We start from the raw sequence: 18,790 nt of genomic DNA, 5'->3' as shown, positions 1-18,790 counted from the left end.
TTCTAAGACTGGAAGATAGAAAGCCAAGATATCATCACTCTTGAAAACACTGCTTATTTCCTCTCCTCCTACTTTAATGGTTAACTCTTTCTCTTTTCTTCAATTTCCACATTGTATGGCTGCTGCGCTATTCAAAAAGGAAGCAGAATACATTAGGACTGGTAAACAAGTTTTGAAATTGAGGGTTTGGAGGGTTCCTGTGAGATAATAACCAAAGACATTTAAATGATATGAAATTCAACTATAATAAATTCTGCCATTTTTGGAATAAAAATTAAAACCAAATTACTACAAAACCAAGCGATCTTAGAAGTCTATTACATTTTGTAGTTTTACCTAAAGCAGAAACACTCTAAGAATACTAAAATAGACTATGATAATACTGAGGAAGAAATAGCTGTACACATTTTCAATTACTCTATCAGAACTCTTCACTATTTTCTGAGCATTGATCATTTTATAAACTGATACTAAACCCACAGGAAGATAGCTTGCACATGGACACCTGTGTCTCCTACTGTTTCTAATAAAGTTTCCACCTTTAGATGAGTCATAATTATATTTTCTAACTCCAATTATCTTGGAATCATTCCGAGACAAGCTTTTAATAGTTTATATCCAAAGTACTAGTAATTATTCAGTTGTTGCTATAATCTCATCTTAAATTATACTTTAAATCAATTTAGCAAAATTTATTTAAAATGAACTTGTAATGAATATATGAATTTATATGCATCCTGGTTTAAGACCTGCAAAAACTAAGTTCACCAGGGATTGAATATGAAAAAAACAATTTGTAATGAATCATCTTAAAAATGATTAAGATTTGTTCTGTCATTTACAATCAAAGACTTGTATTTTGCTATTTCAAGAAGTACACAGCTTTTTCTGTTTGAACTTTTGTGATGAAAAGTTAAAGAACAACCTGAGCAGTGCAAATAGGATCTGTGACAACTAAGCACTAATTAAACTAGTAAATGTCTCAACCGTCTTCTGAGACTGGTTTTTCATTAATATTTATGAAGAAGAATGGACTATCAGGTAGGAACGATTCATTTTTACACGTGGAAACAGTCTGTGCTTCCTTTTTAAATTATCTAGTTATTTGGCTGAGAGTAATACATGATGTGCTTATGTTAGCAGAATTATTAAGAGCTAAGATTTTTAGAGATGTAATCTTTCATCTTAGAAACTATATTATCTTTCCTGAAAGTGCATTTCTATATGTCAAAATAAACATGGAATTAAAAATAATAGTAAAAGTAAATAACAGTAGAGGAAGATTGTTAGCATGTCTGAAAGGCAAATGTAGGTGAGCAGCAAGGTGGGAGTGGGGAGAGTCCTTTTTCTCTGTTGCTTTACAAACCCTGGATGGAAGGCTTTGATATTTTTTATTCAAAAACAAAACAAAACAAACAAAACAAAACAAAACAAAACAAAACAAGCCAACCAGTAATGGGGTGATGTGATAGAATCTATTAGGGAATAAGTGTAATGATAATGTTTTAAAAGTTCTATGTATTAAACTAATAAAGTGATATGAACAATTCTTAATATTTGTATCTGTAAGAAACATGGTTCATACTTAAAATAAAAATTACTATTAAGCATTACTTACATTCCAAATCTCAGTGTTCCAGAAACATATGTTTGCCAGTGAGCACAATAGAACATGAATGTTCCAGCAAAACAGCAGAAGAACATCCAGTCAGGGTTTGTCCCCAGCTGCACTGCAATACAAGTTCCAAGAACCACAAAAACTGCAGAGGAAAGATAACAATAAAGACTGAATAATATGAATAACAACCATTAACTGAGCTCAAAATGATTCAAGACGAGGCAAATATACATGCAGTGAATGTAAAATCTACTCTCACATGTGGTAAAAGGAAACCAGGATATTATCTTTTATATTATCTTTTACTACATAATTCTAATCTCTTCATTAATCCACTTGATGAAACTTAAGTTCTTGAAAGCAACAAAAATAGTCAGCATTTTTTTATTCTCACCTGGTGTCAGTGGCACTGAGGAGCAATAGAAGTTACAATGTAGGGGAGACTGTTCAGTTTCGCGATCGAGACACCTAAATGTTAAGGGCCCAACACCGTGGCCTAGTACCTAAAGTCTTCGCCTTGAATGCACTAGGATCCCAGCAGCCCTGCTTCCCATCCAGCTTCCTGCCTGTGGCCGCCGTGGCCTAGTGGCTAAAGTCCTCGCCTTGAATGCACCAGGATCCCAGCAGCCCCGCTTCCCATCCAGCTCCCTGCCTGTGGCCTGGGAAAGCAGTTAAAGATGACCCAAAGCCTTGGGCCCCTGCACCCACATGGGAGACCCAGAAGAGGATATGGGCTCCTGGCTTTGGCCTGGCGCAGCACCGGCCATTGCGGTCGCATGGGGAGTGAACCATCGGACGCAAGACGCTTCTCTCTGTCTCTCCTCCTCCTTGTATATATCCGACTTTGCAATAAAAAATAAATAAAACTTAAAAACAAAAACAAAAATGCCTGTTAAGACACGTGTGTGTTTCACTCAAGTGCCTGGGTTTGATTACTGGCCCTGTGCCCCGTATGCCTGTGGTTTCTGATTCCATTTCCTGCTAATGTGGATCCTGGGAGGTAGTGGCGATGGCTCAAGTAGTTGGGTTCCTGACATCTACATGGGACACCTGACCAAGTTCCCAACTCTGGCCCAGCTTTGTATGCTTTGAGGGGTTCACTGCAGGTTGGGAGCTCTTGGTGTCTCTGTCTCACAAAAAAATTAGTAAAACTTTAAAGTATCAAAAGACAGGGGCTGCATTTGGCCCAAGCTGTCTGGATTCTGTATTCCATATCAGAGTGCCTGGGTTTCACACATGGCTCAGCTCCTTACTCCAGATGCATGCTCAGTTAGGCCCTAGAATGCAGATGGGATGATGGCATAAGTGATGGGGTTCTGGCGACTGGCTTTGGCACCACCTGTGGGGACATTAGGGAAACGAAGCAGCATATGGAAGTATGCACTTTGAATTTCTCCTTCTGACTCAACACAGCAACCACAGCAATGAGGAAATGTTCATTAGAAGGCAGAACACCAAAAAGAAAAACAAAGGGCTGACATAAGTCACAAAGGGACTGGTGTCATATTTGCAATGGTTTTTCTTATTTAGCAGATATAATTGTGAGGCACATACGTTGAAAAAGACTTGCTGTAACATTTTTGAACTCAAACTACAATAGAAATCTTTCATTTAAAACAAACCAAAAATAGGATAGCTGTTATTCTATGGTTATCTGGTTAAATGACAAGCTTTTCAAGATGGCCAACTACCGTTTACAAATCAGAAATTTTGAGCTTTTCTTGACTCAGAGCTGTTAACAGTTCAGCTGCCACTCTCCCCTTAATAAGCAAGCTGGTGTCAGGATATACTGAAAGAATGCTTTCGACATGCATCTCTGTCTGTAAATATTTATCAAGGAGGTAAAACTGTTTCCTTTAAATTATTTTAAATGCATGTCAAATGACAAGAAAACAACTGAGGAACTAAGTAAAAATGGGGAATAGTACTTATACTATACATGTATACTTATACATCACTTACTTTCCAAATTTCTGCTTTCTGTCTCTAAAAAATACTAAATCATTACTTGGAAAAAGGAAAAATAAAGACTGATTACCTAAAATCCAAATATAGTAACTATCTATTGCTAACATGTTAATAATCTTTTATGACAAAATGTACCAAAAACAATCATTAGGGTTCAGAACAACTGAAATACAAAGAAACTTACTTCTGAAAATTTCCAATAGTGTCAGTAATAAACAAATTTTAACTAGTCTTTCGAAATACATTCTAAAAACCTTTTTAAGCACACTGTTTTGAACACTGATAAAATTAACCATACCTGTTGACAGTGAATCACAACCATGATCAAAAAGTTCCCCCAAGGGAGAACTACTGTTAGTTCTTCTCGCCTGCTTCCCATCTATGGCATCCAAGGACTGGTAAATGAAGAGGCCACATGCACAAGCGATATACGCCCACAAAGGTGCCTGTAACATAAAATAAGGAAAAGTTTATTCAGACAGGCTAGTTACTATGCTTAATACATTTTTTATGTGTGGATATTTTATTTTTACATCTAGAGAAGCACTGCTGCTTGGAAGCTACAGAAGACAAGGTTTGAGTGCTGCACAATGAAGAACTTACTGAAACCATTCAGTTTGTAAAATCAAACTCCCTGCTGAAAAGGGGTGTCTTGGCAGATGCTGGATAACAGCTTTGTAGGGATATTATAGAAACATTATCATAGATTCCTCCCCACACTTAGATTCTAAGCGTTGATTAAAGAATAAATTTTTCCTAAAGTGATGTTTAAAGGTAATATACAAAAGCAAATTTCATGCTTCTTAGAAATTCTGGGTTAAACAATGTTAAACTAATTTCTCTATTACAAGATTTTTTTCATGCAAATTAGTTTAAAAAATAATTTTTAAAATTTATAACTTTTAATAAATAATTTTTAAAATATATGGGCCATCTCTTCATTGGCCCATAGATTAACACTAGGAAAATAATGATCTTATACACCGAGTATTCAGAACATTATATTCCAAATATTTCTGATAACATTTTTAAGGAATAGCTTCTCTTCTTCCAGAAGAAAATTGGATCACTGGTATTGAATTCAAATGTTATGTATAAATAAAGCTTCAATTTGGCTTGTTATAAGAATACAGAAGAATGTTCTCTAGAACTTTTCATTAATTCCTCATGTCTAGCATATGGAAAAGAAAATTTATAATCCTAAGACATTTTTCTCAGTTTTTGGATATCAAGTTACATTGCATCAAACACTCAGAAGCACAAAAATAATATTCCATACATTCTATGCTGCCAAAGGTTTCCCCTTTGATACAGATCTATTTAGTAATGAGTTATTGAAAGATAATTTGTTCAAAAATTTCTTGGAGTTCTATATTTTAGGCTGTGTAAAGGATCATAATACATACCTGTCCTAAGAGAGTTCTAAAGCAAAACCATGGTTAAATAGTTTTACTTTACATGTCAGCATACTGACTAGGGTAATTAACCCTGTAGGCCCAAGAACCTTTTCTTCTGGACTTTGGATCTACATTTTCTTCTCTTAAAGGATACAACAACTTCTAGAGCAGTGCTGTCTTACAAGAGTGCTACTAGCCATGTGTAAACATTTTAGTTTAAATGAGTTAAAATTAAAACTTCAGTTCTTCAGCTGCACTAGGCGCATTTCAAATTCGCAACAGTGACACACGGCTAGATTCACCAGACTGGGTAATACAGACATAGTATACTGATGAGCTCTGCTCTAGAGAACTAGAAACCTACAAACTTCCTAGGGTAGAAAGTTAGCATTTTAATGGGGGTAAAGTGTTATGCTGGAACAGACATCTTCAACGTTAAGCATACAATCCTAGAAAATACCAAAATAATTATTACATACTTAGAAAAGAGAAAGTAAAACTTTCTTTTTGAATTTTCCTTACTTCTATGAACCTGTAAACCTGTAGATGCTATAGAACCGTTCTCCTTAATTTCATTATTTCACAGATCTTAGAAGTATTTCAAGAATGGCCTTCAATTCAAAATAAGAACTGTCTTAGCTGGGTTAAAAGCCCGGGAGAGACACTGAAGGAAGGAAGGAACTTTGGTGTCAGTCAGGAAATTGCTATACTTTGATAGGTGGGTGGGGAAGAAGTGGCAACGACAAACAACCTCATCATAGTCTGGCAATTATCCAACTTGGAAACGTTTATAAAGGCTTTGTGTTATTTTGCTTAAGTAAGAAAGCCTAAGGGTTTTACAAACTGAAGGATACACACACACACACTTCTTCAAAAAGCTTACAGAAGGGACAGGCACAATGGCGTAGCACGCTCAGCTTCTGCCAGTGGTATAAGCAACCCAAAAGGGGGCTGGTTCTAGTCCCAGCCATTCCACTTTTGGTTTAACTCGCTGCTTATGGCCTTGGCAGAAAGCAGATGGCCCAAGTCCTTGGGTCCCTGCACCCAGGTGGAAGACCTGAATAGAGAGTACCTGGCTTCTGGCTTTGGATCAGGCCAGCCCTGATCCTTGTAGCTATCCAGTGGAGGCCAGTACATGGAAGATCTTTCTCTGTTTCTCTCCTCTATGTAACTCTGATTTTCAAACAAAATTAAAATATGGGAAAAAAAAGCTTATGTTAAAAGGGAAAAGATGCTTATTTATATGCAATTTTTAAAAGATCTACAGTCTTTTATAATACATATTTTCTAAGAATTTTTTGATGCCCCCTTGTATGTCTACACGTTACTGGTATGAGAGCAATGTTTTTAGAGGAGAGGAAGGAAACATTAAACAATTATTAAATCCTGTTATGTTTGGAAGGTGCTGGAGAAGAAATAGGAAAGAAAAACACATAGAAAGGGGAAGTTTTAACTTTCTGTTTCACAACTTTCTTCACTTGATTCATCATAAGTTTTTCTCTCTTTTAATGTCAGTAGAACTGGGCAATGTACCACTTTAACTTTCTTTCCTGATTTTCTTCGCTAAAAGAATTCCACCAAATCCTTTTTTAGTGAGAGAAATCAAAAGCATTGGCTGGCATTGTGGTGTACCAAGTAAAGCCACTGCAATGACACAGGCATCCCCTATGAGCACTGGTTTGAATTCTAGCTGTTCTACTTCCCAACCCACTCCTTGGGGAAGCAGTGGAGGATGGCCCAAATGCTTGGGCCCCTGAACCTATGTGGGAGGCCTGGAAGAAGCTCTTGGAAGACCCCTCTCTCTAACTGTGCCTTTTAACTAAATAAAATAAATCTGTAAAACAAAACAAAATAAAACAAACAAAAAACAAAACAAAACAAACAAAAGTGTAACACTTAGCAATATAAAAACAAAAAAAATGGGAATTTAAAAAAAATTCTCATGATCAGATTATAAAAACGTATTTAGTTTGGCAAAGTCTTATTGGTAATGGTATAGTTCAGTTCTGGTTTTCATTCATATAAAATAGGCAACACCAACTCTTGTTTCTTAAGTAGCAAGGACAAATCAAGCATACCAATATATGTGTATACTGTGATAGTATCAGTATTAAAATCAAAACCAGTATTACAAACAGGAGTCCCAGTTCCAGTTCTCACTGTTCTTCTGATTCAGCTTTCTGCCAGTGCTCCTGGGAAGGTAGAAGAGGGTTTAAGCACCTGCCACCCTGCCACCTGTGTGGGAAATCAGGATGGAGTGCCTGGGTCCCAGCTACAGTTTGGCCCAGACCTAGCTATTAGCAGCCATTTGGAGAGTGAACCAATGGAAGACCAATTACAAATTAACTTATGATGCAACTACCTGATACAAAGTCTAAATCTTAGTAGCAAATACATCAGGGAAATCTTGATAACCCACACAAAAAGAGAGGTCTACATTTCTATCTCAGGAATTTTAAAACTAAGAATTTATTTTTCTTTCCTATCTACATGAGGTTTGCTCGAACAACAAAACCTATCTAAAAATCTCTACAACAATGACTTTTCTTGTCTTTCACAAAGACTGGTATCTAAAATTCTTATCCATTAAGAAGAAAAAATAAATATACAAATGAAACTTAAGGACTACAGAGGTATAAGATCCAAAAGGATCTCTGAAAGAGAATCTGCCTGAGTTATAAATTTATGGTGCTCTTTGACTCCAAAACACTATTTAAAAGTAAGAACTTCAATAATTTAGATGATTTTAGATTTTGTGATATTATAAATTATATATTATCAGAGAAAGTCAGGAATAGAGGAAAGGGTTGCTGGAAATAATGCAGTATGTACTTAATCTTTCTGACCAACAAAGTAATCTAACATTAAATGTTATGTGCTAGGTGTCTGGCATACATGATTATTTAATCCTAATAACAACAACAACACAAAATGAGATTTAAAAAGATTAAGTATGACTTTAAAATTTATACAACTTTCTCAAGATGAGTGAGATAACAGTGCCTATTACAGATTGCCATGACCTATCTTAACGCATTCTGATCTGTGCCTAATGATTTCCACCATGAAGCTATCAGCACATCCAGCAGTATTCTTTTTCTTTTCTTTTTTTTTTTATTGCATTTCATTTTATGACGTCGTTTCATAGGCTCTGAGGTTCCCCCAACCCTTCCCCATACCCTCCCCCATTGGTGGATTAGTCCACCTTATTGCAGTATTATAGTTCAAATCCAGTCATGCTTCTTTCATTGCAAGCATGTACCATGCATAGAGTCCAGCATCTTATTGTCCAGATCAATGCAAGTTTGTTGGGGAGACCATCTCTGGTCTAAAAGCAGAGCTGGCAGAATTTCGTTCCGACCAATTAAAAGCCATAACATAACATCAACAACAGTTTCCAACATTATGGGGTTAACTGACATGGTATTGAGTGACTGATACGTTAGAAAATGCAAGTTCTTAACCACATCCTGTGACTACTTCACTGACATTTCAATTTTAGTTTGTATACAACTGGCTTCTATCCACCTAAAAATGGCTATAGGATACTATTCAGTTGTCTCATGTCATTTTTGTATTTAGCAGCTTATTGTATTGAAGCATTATTTTTCCTGTACTTGGCAGATTTTAGGATAGTCCAAACTGGCTTATAACTTTGACAAGTCATATGTCAACATCTGAGGCACAGAACAGTTTTAGGAGGGGTGTGCAGAGAAATCTTCGATACTCCAGTGAGGAGTAACTTATTTTCTTGTCCTACCTAGTAAGGTATATGTGAGTCCCCGCTGACCGTTTCCTGTCTGGTTCTAAGCTTTCCTTGTTGTTCTCTATCCTAATTTTTTTTGTTGTTGTTTTTTTGTTTTGTTTTGGGGGGGGGGGGCTCTGGAGCGATCCTGATGGTCATTGCAGGAGAGGGTGGGGATCCAAAGTTGGAAGCAGGCAAGAACCAGAGAAAGCTCCTCTCCCTAGTCCTGAAGGGAGTTTACTGTTCTTCTGTTTCTGCAGACCACCCAGGGCTCCTGCCTGTTGTTCTGATGACATTGGACCCTGCAAGAAGGGATTTGGGCTTCTTCCATCCCATGTGGGAGATTCAAATGGGGGTGGATGACCTCAGAGTTCTCAGCCTCCGAAGGCACTCCAATTCCCTGCGTTCTCCTTGGCAGCTGGGATGCAGTCATTGGTGCCCGTACTGATAGTCCTTGGTGAGGATCCAGGAGTCTCCAGGATTGGGATACAAGCCTCCCAGGAGTACTCTTTGTAGGACATTACATTCCCTTGCTGAGCACCAAGCAGAGGCTCAGTCATCACCTACCATAGCTCCTCCCAGAAGCAATTCTGAAAAGTTCCCTGGGAACAGAACAGTTCCCATTCTGGAAGACTCTTGAAATGACTTAATTTGAGGGTTACTCCAGTAATTCCTAACTTTAGAACAGAGGTCATAGGAAAAGCATAAAAGGGGAACACAGAACTTGGCAGATTTGGGGTGTTCAAAAAATGACCAGTAGTGGCTGAATTACCGCTGAACAGGCTAACATGCTTTCCTTCTCAGATCTTCACTGTAGGCCTGGCTTAGGACCGCCAGAGGGCTTCTGCTACAATCAGTCCATCTCCTGCTGTTGCATCATATCTCTAAAGATAAAACAAGATCTGGACCAAAAGCTTTCGAACACAGCAGTCAGGGCCTCAAGTAAGGGCCAAGTGAACAGTTCAGAGGAAACATGATAAAGGATATCCACACATACTTAAATTGTACTGTGTTTTGTTTTGTGTGTGTGTGTGTGTATCCTAACTGAGGTATAGCATGACAGTTAAGAAAATGAGATACAATCACATATATACAATCTGTATGAAAGACGATTTAAATCAGTTGAATGTGGAGGGAATTAAAGCTGAATGGTGGAGGGAAATGGGCACCTTGAAGATGATAAAAATTACATGTTTTTTCAGTTGTGAACTTCAACAGTCGTTCACCATTGCAGAAATATTGTAGAAACCAAAGAACAGATGAAGATATAAAGGATGGCAGTAATTTTATTCCAAAATATAAATCATCTGAAAAAAATTTTTAAAAATTACTTGAAGCTTAAAATCAGGGATGCTGTGCAACTATAACTGTGTATATCTGAGTCATTTCACTATCTTCAGTTGAAGATAACCTAATCTTCTTTTAGTACCTGAGGCTGATCATTCTATTAATACAGGCGTAACAAATGCTTCAGATGCTCATCCACTCAACTATGTTAGTTTTGGAAACGGAGATTTTAAAACCAAAGAAACAAACATCAACTTAACACATTGTGCTGAAGAGTCAATTTGTTTTGCTTTTGAGTAGTGAGTAGACAGTAAGACAGGGTAAGCTAGGATTTGTGAAGACCTATGTAAACAGTCTGCATAAGCAATTACCATGCAACCTTTTCTAATGGCAGCCAGAGGACACAGAACAGGAAATTTAGAAACTTCCTTTTTTTTTTTTTTATATTTTCTTTGCCTGTTACAACAGTAATAATACATCCAAAGTCTACATGCCATAGACAGTTTCCAATTCTCATTGGAATGAACAGGACAAAACATTTAGTAAGATTGGCTTTAAAGTCATGTCATTTCTAATAGAGACTTTCCTGTGTGATTATTTTAAACTTTGTTGGACATAACTATTAAGACTTTTTTAAAGAGCTAAAACTCTTTTGTAAAGAACTGAGAGATGTACTGACTTTTTAAAAAGGATCACTGTGTTAATCCCTACTAACATTCTTTGCTTTTGAAATTGAATAAGCGGGCTCGGCAGCGTGGCCTAGTGGCTAAGGTCCTCGCCTTGATCCCATATGGCCACTGGTTCTAATCCCGGCAGCTCCACTTCCTCTCTATCTCTCCTCCTCCCAGTATATCTGACTTTGTAATAAAAATAAAATAAATCTTTAAAAAAAAAAATTGAATAAGCAACAGTGTGCAAAGTGGGTTGCACTTAGGAGCCTTATCACAGTGTGCATAGTATTTTCTAAGAGTTGACAAATAGCTGTTAGTTTTTTTTTTTTAAATCTTTGGTTAAAATCACCTCCCAAACCCCAACTGTCATGTTACTGGTATGTATTAAATGCTAGTATCTCTTTTAAGAAATTCTTCTTACCTGCTCTGTAGCTGTAGGGCAATAGAAGACTAATAAAATAGTTGTACAGATATTTATTGACAGTCCAATGATGGTGATGAGATTTGGGGCAATCCAGGAGGGAACTCTTCCAACTAGCCATTCCCAATACCCTTGCATTAAGGGCTCAAGCAGGGACCGTCCAGCACTCTGATATCTGTGTTCTTCTAGCCGCTTTAGCTGGTGTCTTGACAGTGGTGGTGTGGGTAACTGGAACAACTTATTTAATACACACCCTGTAGTACTCATATGCCCAAAGCCCACAGGGGACTCTGGGTGAGAATCTCCACATCGTTTTCTTGTTGACCGATGCCCACTCATGGATCTTGGTTTTCTTTTATTTTGGAGATAGTAATTTATCTTGTTTTACAGCTTTTTATGGCAGGTGTTTATCTGGGGGGGTGGGGAAAAAGAGTATATTTGTAAGCCATTTTTTAAATCAGTATCACTAAAATCAGTTTAGTAATAGAATAAAAATATCAAACTGGCATCAGAAAATGAGGGACTTGATTTTAGTTCTAGTTCTTATTCAAAACGTATGACCCTCCCCCTAATCAAAAAATATTATGGAACTTTAATAGTGATAGGCTTTCTGTTACTTTATAGTTTATGTGACTTTATACTCTGCTTTTCCTATCTCACAATGCTTTCACTAATGTCATGAACAGAAGTTAGAAACAATCTCACTGTGTCACACATAAAAATGAAATCCCAAGCCTAGCAAATCAGTACTAATACTAACAGAATAATTTGAATGAAATGGATTTAAAACTACATTTTCAGGGGCTGATGTTGTGGCACTGGCGGTGAAGCCACCACCTCTGATGTTGGCACCTCTATGGGAGCCAGTTCAAGTCCAGCTATTTCACCTCTGATCCAGGTCCCTGATAATGTGACTGGGAAAGCAATGCAGAATGGCCCAAATCCTTGGACCTCTGCATGCATGTGGGAGACTCAGAAGAAGCTCCTGGTTCTTGGCTTCAGAACAGCCACGCTCTGACCTTTGTGGCCATGTAGGGAGTTAACCAGTAGTTGGAAGATCTCTCCTATACTCTCTCTGTAACTCTGCCTTTAAAATCAATAAATAAATCTTGAAAAAAAAAAACCACTAAATTTCTCTCTAATGATAAAGCTAACATTAATTGAGCGTTTATTTTATATCAAACAGCTCAAAATATTATGCGCACACACATACACACATACTCATTTAATATGAATAATCCTAAAAAGCAGGGGCTGTAATTATCTCCATCTTTATAGAAAAAGAAACTAAGACAGAGTGAGGCTAATTAATCAACATGCCCAAACCACATGGCTGGTAAATGATGTTTAAACAAACATATTGTTTCTGTTTAAGCTAAATTAAAAGACAAAACTAAATAGTGACAAGGGTTCCAGACAGAATTCGAGGTGGAGATAAGTAACAGTGAAAAATTAATTTTATGAACTCATGCCATGATGAAATGACAAAATAATAAGTAAACACAAATGATGAACTAAATGAGGACTATGGATAAAGGACCTTGAGATTGAGCCCAGAATTTTTCTGGACTTGATTTAGGAATCATCAGCAATGATGCAAGTATTACAAGTAATTAAACAGTAATGAAATACTTACAAGGGTATTTCCAAGATTAACAGGGTAGCCATAGATAGCCATCAGGATGGATAAAGTAGTGAGAACAATAAAAAATTAGCACAGTGACTTCAACTGTTTGTAGTGGTGGCAGCCACTGGTGGTAAAACAGAAACAGAACAAAGTGCTTAGGTATTAGAGATGAGTGGAGCAGCGGGAAGGTAAGCAGCACTGGAATCAAGCGGTACTGCCGTCAAAACAGAAAGTTAGGAAAAAAGTCAGCTAATTATATGTTGGCCTTTGGGATGTGCAGGTGAGAGGGTAACTGGGGGTGGCGGTAGGGAGGAAAGGCACACATGTAACTTAAGATGCCTCAGGTAAAATCAAGCCTGGAGTTCAAATAAGAGATGAAAATTTTAAATTACCGAGTTAGAAGCTAATGACTAGCTAAAGACCAAAAAGATTTTTGAAGTGATTAAATAGGGTATCTTGTGGAAAATACATAGTGAGCAAAGAGAGGAAGGGAAGTCGAAACATTAAAAAAAAAAAGTCTTAATTGAGTTAAAAGGAATTGGCATTTAACCAGAAAAGGTATACTTTGACCCTCTGGTTGAAGACTATACAGAAAGAAATATGAAATTCCCAAAAATGGTGTCCTGTGAGAATACAGAATGTAATGCAGGGTCTAGAATATCTTAATAATGGATCTATGATGGGAACAAGCCCAGTTGTTCTTATTAGGATTCAGCTTATTCTGCCTTGGAAGGGTGGTCTTGAAAGGAGCAGGTGCCCTATGGTCCCAGGAGGATAAAAAGGCCAGTCCTTAGCTTTTCATCCAATGATGAAGAGCTGTGGACAAGTTCCCCTTGCAATGCAGCGAGTCAGGCTGAGACCTGAAAGCAGCTGTTCCTTGACTCTTACTAGGTCATGACTATAGAATCAGTGACCCAGACCACACGGGCACCATGGGAGGCAGGCACACTGTGACACGACATGAACTATAAAACACAAGAACATGGTTCATATATACAAAACACAAGCAAACAGACAAGTGGGCACAGATTCACAGCCAGAGGGACAGAGTCACAGGCAGGATGGCCATGTGAACAGCATGTTGGGTTATGTAGGTACCAGGAGGTTTTTCTCTACACTCTCACAAATATCAAATTCCCAAATGTCAATGTCAGTAATGCCTTAAGGTGCTATCTAAAACCTTTGTATCTCAACATATGGCTTAGAAAACAGTCATTGTGATCAAGGTAATATCCTTAAATTTTCCTAAAAAAATTCAAAATAATCAGGGATAGAAGTAACCACTCAGGTGCTATGAAACAAAAAATATTTAATATCTCAAACCAAAAAGGGAAAGCAAAGCAAATTCCTACTATTTCAAGTAAGTCTTTCAAAGAAACATATCACAAAGTTATTAACTGAAACTGTTTTTACACAATTTTTAAATAACTGGTGACAAAATTATGAGATCAACGGCCCGACGCAATAGCATAGTGGTTAAAACCCTTGCCTTGCACACGCCAGGATCCCATATAGTCGCCGGTTCTAATCCCGGCCGCCCTGCGACCCATCCAGATGCCAGCTTGTGGCCTGGGAAGGCACTCAAGGACAGCCCAAAGCCTTGGGACCCTGCACCCACATGGGAGACCTGGAAGAGCTCCTGGCTCCTGGCTTTGGATTGGCTCAACTCTAGCCGTAGTACTCACTTGGGGAGTAAACCATTGGACAGAAGATATTTCTCTCTGTCTCTCCTCCTCTCTGTATATCCGCCTTTCCAATAAAAAAATAAATAAATCTTTAAAAAAAAAAAACTGTGAGATCAAATGATACATCAAACACCACCAAAACACTGAGCTTCACATGAGCCAAAATGAACGGCGCATTTTCAACAACTAGGAAGCTATCATTGGGGCTTGTGGAATTCCACTTACAATGGGAATAAAGTTTAGTTAATTTATATTTTCTTGTTGCTGTGTTTTCTTTTTCCACTACTAACAAAAGGGGGTGCTATACCGAAGGTGCTAGTCTACTCTTGGCACTACCAGCTACAAGCAACTGATCTTAACGGTTTGAAGTTTGAGCATTTGGCAGGAATAGTATAAACTGATACTTTCCTTGTGAGTTTTTCCCTACTGTGACCTACATTCTTTTTTTAACCTTCTAGTTCTCTTTTAGAAAAAATAAAATCTACATTTTTTTTTACAAACAGTTGTAGATCTGGCTGTTTTTATATAACACACACATGATAAGAGTCAGAGTCCAAAGTTTTCTTTGGCAACATTTCAATCAGGCAACATTGTCTCTGTGAAGCTATCAGCAACATCGCAAATATTTCGGAGAAGTATTAACACCTATGATACCCTGGGGACTTTACATTTGGCACATAGTAGGTTCATCTAAAAGTTCATAGAAAATTCACATTATCAGGCCCGGCGGTGTGGCCTAGCAGCTAAAGTCCTCTCCTTGAAAGCCCCGGGATCCCATATGGGCGACGGATCTAATCCTGGCAGCTCCACTTCCCATCCAGCTCCCTGCTTGTGGCCTGGGAAAGCAGTCGAGGACGGCCCAAAGCCTTGGGACACTGCACCCACGTGGGAGACCCGGAAGAGGTTCCAGGTTCCCGGCATCGGATCCGCGAGCATCAGCCCGTTGCGGCTCACTTGGGGAGTGAATCATCGGATGGAAGATCTTCCTTTCTGTCTCTCCTCCTCTGTGTATACCTGGCTGTAATAAAATAGATAAATCTTTAAAAAAAAAAAAAAAAGAAAATTCACATTATCATCTAATTTCATCTTGTATGGACTTCCTGGAGTTCCCTCATACAAACAGTGACTTCAGTTGTCACTGACACAAATCTAGCTCCACTGCTCCTTCTTCTATTACCTCGAGAATCATTTCCAAAAAAGAGGAACTTCTGAATTATATCAAATAAAAAGCAAGTATACCTTATGGGAGTAGGAAAGGTGGCTACAATAGCAAGATTAGCAACATGGAGAGAAAGGAAAATAGAAAGTGAGATGAAAATACGGAAATGAGGTACAAATACCACAAAAGCTATGTTAACAACTTGAGTATGAAGTCTGTGCCCAAGAGAGTAAGCAGAAAACACCATTTTCTTATCTTTAGAAAGCCAACAAATAAATGACTGCTAGGTAGTGTAGAAACCTAGCCACCAGCAAGAGTTTTGACAAGAAAATGGTTTCCAAGTTCCAAATGCATTCAGCCAATATCTGAATGCAACAAACAAAACACACATGGCCTTACCTCTTACGTCTAGAGGAAAAAACAAGCAAAAAGCAGTCTGAAGAAATAGCTCGTACATAAAATGCAGAGGAAAAGAAGGAACCAGCAATTTTAAGAACAGGTGAAGAAGAAAAGAAAATGAATCAGGACCTGAAGCAGGAAGCTACTTGTCTTGTATCAAAGATCACTATTCATGGGAAAGAGTAAACCAGATAGAAAAGTGGGATACAGTGATGTTTGCAAGAATAATACAAGGCAGTGGTTTATAAATCATGGCACAGGGTTTTTATTCTGATGTGAGATTAAAAGAAGTGAGATTAAAAGACTGTTACTAAGTTTGTAATACAGTGCAGTTGTTAATGGAAAATATAGTTTTTTAAATCATAATGTATTTTTTAAATATCTATTTATTTGAAAGGCACAATGAGAGAGAGAGAGAGAGGGAAGAAAGTGGGGAGGAGGAGAGAGAGAGAGAAAAAGAGTTTCCATCCACTGGTTTATTCTCTAAAATCTCAAAACACCTGGGGCCCAGCCAGGGCAAAACAAGAAGCCAGGAACTGCACTTGGTTCTTCCACGTGGGTTGCAGGGACCCAAGCACTTGGGCCACCATGTGCTGCCTTCCCAGGTGCTTTAGCAGGAAGCTGGACAAGAGGCACAGGTGTCAGGAGAAGAGGTAACACTGACATGCGAGTGCCTCAAACAGTGGCCTAATCCAATGCACAACACCCACTCCAGTCAGTATTCTCCTACGTTAACCTAACTGAACTGTGTTCTGCTCCCTTGAATACATTTCGGTTACCACACTTTGAACTTCTTGTATTTGTTGTTTTTTCATAGGAGAGGCTGTCTTCTCTACACTCCACACTGCTCTGTAAGCTGTACTGACTGCCGTGCCTGTCTTCACATTCTTTCCCCCCAAATCTCATACCACTCTTAGAACTAAGTAGTTAATCAGTACTTACTGAACAATGAACAAATATGATAAGCAGCGTTTAGCTGTTCTAGATTTTGAGAAGAAAGATTGAAATATGGCATTTCATACTCTACTTGAAAGCCTAGACATGTAGAGTACTTTTGTAAACACCCTAAGGTCCAACACGTTCACAACAGGCTGTGAGTCCAAGGAAGACATATGGTTTGACAAAGAATTCTCTTTGTTCAGGCATCAACATGAACGCAAAAAGTACAATTCAAGGACAAAAATACAGACTCACAGATCACTTAGCAAATTTACCAAAATTACACAAGATTTGTAGGTCTTAAAAGACTGTCATGTAGAACATCTGTGCAACAGCAGCTGAAGCTAAAGGAACACTGCCCACATAATTCCTGCATGGACTTCAGCATAGGGAGTAGCTGACACTACCTGACACGTAACACATTTAAAAACACTCCAACTGTTGAAACGAGCATAAGGTAAGCTTACACAACCTGCAACCTGCTGTTTGGGATTCCAGCTTTCCCATCCTCCCCATCCCAGGTCTGAGGGTGCCAAGTTTTGATCTGCACTGATTCAGCACTATGTTGGCAGTCCTCTCACAGGCGACAACTAGGGACTGTACAGTCCTTATGGCACCACTAGATGAAAATTGGGAAAGTCCCTCAGGATTAGGGAGGCAGGGCAAACGGTAAGGAACCAGGAAGGAAAAGAAGGAAGGGAAGAAAACCAGTGGGGATCAAGTCCTGCGTTATCTAACAAGCAGTACATACAGCAAGTCTCCCGGAACAGAAGCCTTTTCAGCAGGAATGAAAGGCACTGTGTAACACAACCTAGACCTGGTGTTTTGCTTAAGTGAAATCTCCCATCCCCTCACAGAGGAAATAACTCTGCTAGAGAACCTACGTAAACACTTGTAATTTCTTCAACAGCAGGGTCATATGACAAGCCGGACAAGGGGCTTTCGTTTTTTTCTCAGCACAGAACACGCAGCTTATGGTTTTAACTTCAATCCTGAATTTTAGGTGATCCCCAACGGTACTGCCTGGGTAGTCAGCTAGGCACTCCCTTTAAAATTACACACTCCATGCCCATGTCCAAAAATGAACCAAAAATGCCTCTCATTGAGTTGAAGAAATCTCGACACACACATGGCCAATTGTGCAGTTTGACCCCATTTCTGGGGAAAGCGGCACATACTAGTACTCCTGCTTGCCTTCCAAGAATCCTGCTCAAACACACCCAGGCTTGCCTGTGGCGAAGGCTGAAATTTCTAGAAAAGTTGCTGACCACCACGCGAGGCCCAGCCACGCAACCCCAGCACCCTCTCTCAAAGGAGAAACAAACCTGGGAGGAGGATGCTGCGGCCGGACGGGAGGGTGTGGATCCGACCGGCCAGGTCAGCTCGGCGCGGGCAGCACCCCCCAAGCCCTCGGCCGCCCCGCGCGGGCCCGCCGAGCCGCTCCCCGCCTCGCCCTCCGCTCCTCACGGCCGCCCCCCGGGCCCGCGCTCCGCCGCCTCGGCTTCGTTCCAGGGGCCAGAGGGGAGCTCGCCCCTTGTCCTGCCCCAAGCCCCCAGCGCGAAGCCACTGTGCGAGGCAAGGGGGACGGCGTCCACCTCGCCCAAGTCCGTCCACAACCGCAGACTAACGCTCCACCCCGGAGCATCCAGCCGTCGGCCCATTCTTCCTGGGAGACGCGCCCCTCACCATATCCCTCACTCCCTGGCCATGTGCCCACAGATCGAGCCCCGCCAAGTCTTACCCCGTCCCCCAGCCAGCACACCCCCAGGAATAACAACTTCGACTTCACTCCACTGGGTGACTCTGATCCGCGGCAGCACGCTCACGACACTTTCGCGGTAGCCGTAAAGGGAGATGATGTCGGCAGGAGCGGC

At 39.5% G+C, this 18,790-nt stretch overlaps 1 protein-coding gene across 3 annotated transcripts in view; it reads right to left on the bottom strand.

The window, feature by feature from the left end:
* CEPT1 (choline/ethanolamine phosphotransferase 1) overlaps window positions 1-18,789 on the bottom strand; it is a 38,585-nt gene extending 19,796 nt beyond the window's left edge. Inside the window, exons 1-4 of one of the 3 annotated variants that reach the window (XM_012926076.2) lie at window positions 18,658-18,789; window positions 11,108-11,518; window positions 3,885-4,032; window positions 1,619-1,760 (exon numbers count right to left, since the gene is read on the bottom strand). In XM_012926076.2, the coding sequence (XP_012781530.1) occupies window positions 1,619-1,760; window positions 3,885-4,032; window positions 11,108-11,446 (629 nt within the window). In that variant the 5' untranslated portion in view covers window positions 11,447-11,518; window positions 18,658-18,789. Of the gene's footprint in view, window positions 1-1,618; window positions 1,761-3,884; window positions 4,033-11,107; window positions 11,519-18,241; window positions 18,622-18,657 lie in introns of those variants that run through there. The other 2 variants (XM_012926074.2, XM_058660030.1) reach the window with 2 other exon arrangements.
* Between the last annotated feature and the right edge of the window lies 1 nt (window position 18,790).

The sequence above is a fragment of the Ochotona princeps genome, chromosome 2 (assembly GCF_030435755.1).
Source record: "Ochotona princeps isolate mOchPri1 chromosome 2, mOchPri1.hap1, whole genome shotgun sequence".
NCBI lineage: Eukaryota > Metazoa > Chordata > Mammalia > Lagomorpha > Ochotonidae > Ochotona > Ochotona princeps.
Note: the sequence above shows the minus strand (reverse complement) of the source record. Positions and strands in the feature narration are given on the sequence as shown.